Source organism: Cervus canadensis, chromosome 3, assembly GCF_019320065.1.
Source record: "Cervus canadensis isolate Bull #8, Minnesota chromosome 3, ASM1932006v1, whole genome shotgun sequence".
Taxonomy (NCBI): domain Eukaryota; kingdom Metazoa; phylum Chordata; class Mammalia; order Artiodactyla; family Cervidae; genus Cervus; species Cervus canadensis.
The window spans coordinates 81,233,636-81,242,445 of record NC_057388.1 but is presented as its reverse complement, the minus strand read 5'-3'; the positions used below and the strand labels follow the sequence as shown (position 1 = coordinate 81,242,445).

The 8,810-nt window shown below is 36.4% G+C and overlaps 1 protein-coding gene across 1 annotated transcript in view; it reads right to left on the bottom strand.

Moving 5' to 3' along the window:
- Nucleotides 1–2,368: 2,368 nt before the first annotated feature.
- Nucleotides 2,369–8,810, bottom strand: part of CPED1 (cadherin like and PC-esterase domain containing 1) — a 313,542-nt gene continuing 307,100 nt past the window's right edge. Inside the window, exon 23 of the mRNA XM_043463564.1 lies at nt 2,369–4,400. Coding sequence (XP_043319499.1) covers nt 4,161–4,400 — 240 coding nt within the window. The 3' untranslated portion in view covers nt 2,369–4,160. The remainder of the gene's footprint in view (nt 4,401–8,810) is intronic.

Genomic DNA, 8,810 nt, shown 5'->3' with positions numbered 1-8,810 from the left:
AAGGGCTGGCAGTATCCTGCTGTCTTTAGTACGTCTTTGGGGTTTCTGACAGCTTTTGGTTCATCTCCATAAGTTGAACTGATCTTTCAAAATGCCTTAGTTTTGAAGAGTAGTCAAAATCATTTGAGCTTTATATACATATTTTAAAACAACAATACAGCAGTATTGGCAGAGCAATTACTCCTTGCTTTGGTCAAAATCTGCTGTAGTGTAATATCATTTTGTACTTGGATACGTGTTTTTGAAGTTATCAGTCCGTATGAACTTACTCAAAATCTTGTTTGTTCATTTTAAGTATGAAAGTGAAAGAGGAGAGTGAAAAAGTTGGCTTAAAACTCGGCATTCAGAAAACTAAGATCATGGCATCCGGTCCCACTACTTAATGGCAGATAGATGGGGAAACGGTGGAAACAGTGGTTGACTTTATTTTTCTGGGCTCCAAAATCACTGCAGATAGTAACTGCAGCCATGAAATTAAAAGATGCTTACTCCTTGGAAGGAAAGTTATGACCAACCTAGACAGCATCTTAAAAAGCACAGACATTACTTTGCCAACAAAGGTCCGTCTAATCAAGGCTATGGTTTTTCCAGTGGTCATGTATGGATGTGAGAGTTGGACTATAAAGAAAGCTGAGCGCTGATGAATTGATGCTTTTGAACTGTGGTGTTGTAGAAGACTCTTGAGAGTCCCTTGGACTGCAAGGAGATGCAACCAGTCCATCCTAAAGGAGATCAGTCCTGGATGTTCATTGGAGGGACTGATGTTGAAGCTGAAACTCCAATACTTTGGCCACCTGATGTGAAGAGCTGACTTATTGGAAAAGACCCTGATGCTGGGAGGGATTGGGGGCAGGAGGAGAAGGGGACGACAGAGCATGAGATGGTTGGATGGCATCACCAACTCGATGGACATGGGTTTGGCTAGACTCCGGGAGTTGGTGATGGACAGGGAGGCTTGGTGTGCTGGCGGTTCATGGGGTTGCAGAGAGTCGGACATGACTGAGCGACTGAACTGACTGAACTGAATCCTAGTCACTGATTTTGATGACATTTTGGTCTTTTTTTTATAAGATGAAAATTCGCAGAGAAAACTTTAGATACTGATGATTCTTTCAGTACTTGCTCAAACTAAGGAGCTCATAAAATAATATTTAGTAAGATCCTCGCCCTGATCATCTCTCTACATTCTGAACTCATTGCTGTATTAGACACCAGCCACTCCCGTTCACCCTCTCCCACCACGCACCCTCTCCCAGCAAAGCATTGTGGCTTTGAAATAACTCTTACTGGGTTACATAATTTTTGACCAGTTTCTGTATTTCTTCTTGGAATCATTCAGTGAGATGAAACTAAAAAAAGAAAGTTCAGGTGCAGAACAGCATTATATTTTTTCTCCATAAACATTACCAGAACGATTTCCATCTCAAAAATTGGTGATTTTATCCAGTGCTTTCATAGTGGGAATTGTTCTGTAGGGCAGACTGCAGCACAGAGGCACCTACTTGAAGAGGATTAAATGATCCAATGTAAAGCTGATGGTGAACTGTCTTGTTTGCATGTCCCTAGGGGATCCTCTTTGCTTACTTGGATGGCTGGCAAATAGTGTACTGTGCCTTTAAACACACACACACACATGCACAGTCAACAAGGATGCTTGGGAATGCTATTGCAGTTATTTTTGACTTTTAATATTATAAATGTTTTCTTTAGCTTAGATTGGATACCAATCAGTTCTTGCTAAAAATAATTCATTTAGCTTTAACTTTTGCCTCAAAAATACATTAAAATACCTACTCTATTTTTCTCATTCAAATTATGAACTTGTCAAACACACACAAATACACATGCACAAACAAACATGCACCTATTTGCTTAAGGTAAGTAAAAAGTGTTTCTTTTTCAATCAAAGAGTTAACTAAAATGATTCTTCGCATTTCAGTGCCTTGCAGACAAAACTTACCACTGTATTGTATTCAAAAGCTTTGTCATTGTAGAGCAGGGATTTATATATATGATCAAAATTTATAGAATATTGGAGTTGGAAGGAAGTATATGGTCATATTATTAAACTATACTTTAGTAGTTGAGTCCACAGGATGATATTTTTAGTGTATGGTGGTGGTTCTTTAGTCGCTAAGTCAGGTCTGACTCTTGCAACCCCATCAGCTGCTCTGTCCATGGGATTATCCAGGCAAGAATACTGGAGTGGGTTCCCATTTCCTTCTCCAGGAGATCTCTTCCACCCAGGAATTGTAACCAGGTCTCCTGCATCGCCAGCGGATTCTCTACCAACAGAGCTAGGAAGGAATTCCTATATGGTGTATACCTCCAGTAAAAAGGAAAATAAAGCATATTCTCCAAACATGGATTATTACTAGTAAGACATTTATTAATTGTATTATTACAGTTGTTTCTAAAATCCACTACTATTTCAATGGTAAAGAGGTAAATGCAAAGCTAACTTCGGTCAGAAGTGTATTACAGTTAGGTTGGCAGTAAATTATAAGAAACATTCACTGACTATAATTCTGTTACAGAATATGTAATACATTAAAACAGGATGGAGGAGCTACATGAATTGGCAACATTTTATATCATTAAAAAAGCACTCAAAACCAAAAAATGATGCTTACACATAACTGTAGATACTAGAAAATATTTCATTTTAAAAGTTAATTCTGTACCGCTCATTTAAAAAATTTATCACCTGTTTTTAGACACAGGTATTAATTGTTTATATCAAGTGATATTTGTGCTTAGATATAATTTAAGACCGTTAAATATAAATTTATGTTTACCTTCATATAAAAATATATATAAAAATAGAGTATTTAAAGGAAGTTTATATTCATACTAAGGAACTGATGAATCAAAATAGATTTGTTTTTGGTATAGTATTGGAATTGAGGTATTTGTGCGTTTGGTAATTTCAGCTAAGCACTGAATTAGCCCTCTCAGTATTTTTTCCCCAAAAGAAAAATAATCCTTTAAGAGTCATTGTAACTGTGAGATGTTATCTCACAACAAAGCTTTTGCACAATAAAGAAATTTACCATTTTAAAATATAGAAGAGAAAGTTTTCAATTACTAGGATTAGATATGCTATACATATATGCCACAGTTTTATAAAAACTAATTGTATGTCTATTCTAAATTTGGATTAGATACACTTTCTCAAGAAAATCAAAATATGTTTACTAGCAACATAGTAGTATTTGTGGACATATATGAATGCTTTCTGGATATAAATGCCTATGCAGTTGAGAATGCTTAATACTTTGCAAAATATTTACATAAAATATTAATATAATCACAGTCTTAAATTATATAGGGCTCTAATAGCAAACAAAAGCTTTTTTCTTAAGTAATATCGTCAATGAAACATAATAAAGTAACCCATAAGGAACTGTATCTTGTTTTTCTCACTTTAATATTACATACTTAATCAACTCAGACTTCACTTACCCATCCAAGTTCATGGACAGGCTAGGAGGGAATGTTTATGAAAAGTAGAAAGAGTGCAAAGTTAAATACATTGGTGTTTTAACTGTAAAATATTATACTTCCTATTTCTTTCATAGAATCTCTTAGAATTCCCTGGAGGAACATTCCTGTTCTTTTCCTTTCAGTTAAAGGATTTAAAAATCTAGGAAGAAACTGTTTTCATAAGCATTAGATTCACAAAGCCTAAACCCTCATCTATGCCACATTTTCTCCTGGTAAGGACAAGCACAGCACAATCCCAGCTGGCAGGTAAAATGTAATTCCTCAAACCGTTTTCAATATTAAGGTACCATTAAAGATGATAACACAATACTCAAGAACATGATCTTATCCCCCACTTATCAAATGTCTATATTTCTGTTTATCATCACAGTGCAATACCGGCCCGCAGTGGATCTAGTTTATGATTATATTTCAGGTCACCTTTTTCTAGTTCTGTCTTTCATCTTGAAACCAACTGATTTCCAAGTGCACATCCTGATTTTATAAAGCTGTAGGAAAAAGTGTAATGACTTTTTTTTTAGCTAAATGTGCATCAGTGTGTATGTGTGTGCCCATGCGCCTGAGTGTGTGTGGTAGAACCAAAATACACCTGATGACCAGGATCTGGCTCTTAGACCATTGTCCGGGGGAGTGGCTTGTATCCAATTTCAAGTTCAGTCCTTCTGCAGGGCCTCCACAGTTCTTTCACTGGCACACATCCTGCTGAGAAGGATTTCAGAGCAAACCTGATTAATTGGACCTCTGACATGAAACGGTGATTGAACGTTTGTCATAGAGTCTTGTCGTCTTTGTCGTAATTTGCTTTGATTGCTGAAATATTTTCCCACAATATGATTTCTTGATTGTTTCATTTTAAGAAAGTGATCTTCTTTGGATAATTTTGATTTCACCACCTGCAAATAAAAGAAAAAAAAATAGTGAGGCAAAATCAAGGACATTTGAATCCAAACTACCGCACAATTGCACTCATCTCACATGCTAGTAAAGAAATGCTCAAAATTCTCCAAGCCAGGCTTCAGCAGTACATGAACCGTGAACTTCCAGATGTTTAAGCTCTATTTAGAAAAGGCAGAGGAACCACAGATCAAATTGCCAGCATCCGATGGATCATTGAAAAAGCAAGAGAGTTCTAAAAAAACATCTATTTCTGCTTTATTGACTATGCCAAAGCCTTTGACTGTGTGGATCACAATAAACTCTGGAAAATTCTGAATGAGATGGAGATACCAGACCACCTAACCTGCCTCTTGAGAAATCTGTATGCAGGTCAGGAAGCAACAGTTAGAAATGGACATGGAACAACAGACTGGTTCCAAATAGGAAAAGCAATACATCAAGGCTGTATATTGTCACCATGCTTATTTAACTTATGGGCAGAGTACACATGAGAAATGCTGAGCTGGATAAAGCACAAGCTGGAATCAGGGTTGCTGGGAGAAATATCAATAACTTCAGATATGCAGATGACACCACCCTTATGGCAGAAAGTGAAGAAGAACTAAAAAACCTCTTGATGAAAGTGAAAGAGGGGAGTGAAAAAGTTGGCTTAAAGCTCAACATTCAGAAAACTAAGATCATGGCACCCTGTCCTATCACCTCATGGCAAATAGATGGAGAAACACTAGCTGACTTTATTTTTGGGGGCTCCAAAATCACTGCAGATGGTGACTGTAGACATGAAATTAAAAGCTTCCATGCTTACTCCTTGGAAGCAAAGTGATGACCAACCTAGACAGCATATTAAAAAGCAGAGACATTACTTTGCCCACAAAGGTCTGTCTAGTCAAGGCTATGGTTTTTCCAGTAGTCATGTATGGATGTGAGAGTTGGACTATGAAGAAAACTGAGCGCCAAAGAATTGATGCTTTTGAACTGTGGTGTTGGAGAAGACTCTTGAGAGTCCCTTAGACTGCAACCAGTCTACCCTAAAGGAGATCAGTCCTGGGTGTTTATTGGAAGGACTGATGTTGAAGCTGAAACTCCAATACTTTGGCCACTTGATGCCAAGAGCTGACTTACTTGAAAAGACCCTGATGCTGGGAGGGATTGAGGGCTGGAGGAGAAGGGGACAACGGAGGAAGAGATGGTTGGATGGCATCATTGACTCAATGGAGATGAGCCTGGGTAAACTCCAGGAGTTGGTGATGGACAGGGAGGCCTGGCGTGCTGGGGTTCATGGGGTCACAAAGAATTGGACATGACTGGGTGACTGAATTGAACTGAAGAGCAGGATAACTAACTCACAAAGTTGAACAGCACCTCTATACACAGATGTTGCCCAAATGGCATGAGTATGACTGACATGATCAAGAATCAGTGTAAATTATCTTTCAAAAGGAAAAAGGTTGAAATGAAAATTTATGCTGCTTTTCTTACCTCAGGGCAACTGTCTCTAAGGCAAGTAAGGAGTCTCAGATGGTGTCTCTACCACACTGCTGTGAGTGTGTGTGTGCATATGTGAGTGTATTTAGGCTAGATGTTAACAAATAGAAGACACTGACATCTTGCTGAATCACTGAATCAAACATGGTACTCTAAACCTATCATGGCATCCTTTTAGAGAATGATAACTAAATGATAACTAAAATGATTTTCAAAGGAAAGAGAAAATTTTTTTGCACTGCATACCCACAAGCTGACACTGTTACAATCATTGGTTTCACGTCTCTTAGAAAGAGGTAAGTTATGGAACCTGAAGGAGCTGCCTAAGTTCTATTACACTAATAGCTTTATAAATATTTGTGCATATGTAGATATATTTTTATCTTGAAATTGTTTTCATTAGGCAGTATATACATTTATAAAGCACAGAAGAGTATCTCATAAAAAAAATTTCCTTCCCATCTCTGCTCTTATCTCCCGTCACTCAATTCCTGCCCCGCCCCACGCCCCCCGCCCCCCGCCGAGGCAATGTATATTTTAGTTTTTTTGCCATTCTCTTCATGGATATTTTAGGAATATCAACATGCACACATACAAACAAAAAGGCCATATATATTGTCTATTTGTACAATATATAAAATGTAGCTCTGGTGAAATCCTATCATTGTCAGCTTTAATCACCGGGTTAATGTACCACAGGGTGTTAGCAACAAAAGTCAGAGAAAATGAGGTGGGGACCAAGAGAGCCTGGGTTGCGGGGAGGGTTGAGAAGTAGGGAAAAGAGAAAATACTGGCAAAAATGTTTTGAGTGTGTTTGCAGATGAATAGAAAATCTTTTAATTTCATCATACTAATGCAATCGTAAGACATTACTTTCACTCAATATGGACACATTATTTATTTATTACTAATGATTAATGAAAGCAACACTAGCTCCAAAAAAAAAAAAGAACACTAGCTTATATGGTTTTTAAAAATTCTTTTGAAGGCTATGTAATGATTTAGGTACATATTTTTTGATCCCGTATAAAAGAATGCAGTGAACACAGTTCTAACAGTATAGAATATGTGAAAAAAGTAGCATTTTATTTGGAAGGTAAGTCTTTTTAGTTAAGTTTTGAGTGAGCAGAAACCATTTCAGAAGAGTTGTGTGAATAGAAAGTCTGTAACAATCTACCTGAAAAGGTTAAGGGCAGTCATCTTTGGGTGGAAGAATGATAGGCAGTTTAAAAGCTATTATTTGTAACTTTTTGGTCCTTACTTTTTAACTTTACTACAATCAATGTGCATTACTTTATAATCATACAAACACTAAGCTATTCTCATTTTGAAGAAAAATATAACAGCAATATGTTTTAAAGCCAATTATACCCTGCTAAGCCCAAAGAAATGAATTGTTTTTCTGTCACTATGGGAGGTTTGGCTTTTCGTGATCAGGCCCCTCAGATGAAGTGATGCTTAAGAAGTTCAATGAAGTCAGTGGGTTGTGGTGAGGAATCCTTCTGGATCATAATTTACAGCTCAATCTGCAGTTAACCACTGATTAGTAGTCCAGTCCCAAAGTTGTATGTTTCTATTATGGGTCACCTTCCACCTCTGGTTATACGATAATGTTAAATATGATAGGCTGGGGAGGTGCACCAATGTTTTCCTGAAGGTTTTGTCCATTTTGGAGGTGGTTTGTATTCATCTATAGCAAGATTAGTGAACATTTTTAAGGAAGTTGACTTAAGGAAATACTTAAGCGTAAATAATGTAGTCAACCCTAAAAAAAATATTATTCCAGTGTTCTGAAGCCAAAATAAGGTTAATTTTGTTTATATAATGTTAAGTTCTGGCTCTTGCAACTGCCTGATGATCTGCATGCTAATTGCAATGAAAAATAAAAGAAGATTCATCCCAATGCAGAAAGGTTCTATTCCTTAAAAATTATTTTAATGTTTTCTGTGATTTCAGGGTTGCATTTGATGTTGCATTACAAATGTTGGATAATACTAGTTTAGATGTTTACAGCAATCTTGAACATGATTCATAAAAGGGATATACAAAAATATCTATTTCCAGTGTATTTGTATACACTTGGGAGTAGTGTGAGTCTTTTGCCAGATCACATGATATAGTTTTATTTTTGATAAAATAGTTCTATTTTTAAATCACTAAGATAATCTCTGAGAAAAGAAGATGGAATGATGGGGATTCCCCCCAACACCCTGCAGCTTTTGAGGGCCAGTCTAATGCCTCCTACAGTTCCAAGGCTTCTATTATGGTATATAAGACTGATTCCTACCTATGATGCCAGGGATTAAGCCAATACTTAATTCAGTTGGTTTCCTTTGAATACTATTTTTCAAGAAATAATCAAAGATAATAAATTTCCCAGTTCCTTTTGTTAAGCAGACAAACCTACAGAGAAAGAATGATTTCAATTTTGATTTGTCAAAATACAGACATAAAAAATCTTCCCAAAATGCTACTGTAAATTTAATCTCATATCATTTAAAAAAATCTATCAGTACTATGTGCTGTATCGCTTGCTCTCTCTTTAGTCGCTAAGTCGTGTCCGACTCTTGTAACCCCATGGACTGTAGCCTGCCAGGCTCCTCTGTCCTTGGGATTTACTAGCATATACAATTTATTTCAGGAATGTTAAGCTTCACTATTATGAAATATTTTGTCATAGAAGGTTACTGAAGAATTATTTGTAGCTATATGATGTTTGCCGAAAACTCAAAGGAACCTACTGTAAAATAATGAAATATTTTAAAGTTAATATTTGAAAATTAAATAGCTTTTCTAGAATCTATCAACAACTAATAAGAAATAGAGAAAAGATTTCATTATAATATTAAAACAACTTCATCAAATTTGATGATGATCTATAGGGCATAGGTGAAGAATGCATCAATTTAATGAAACATAAA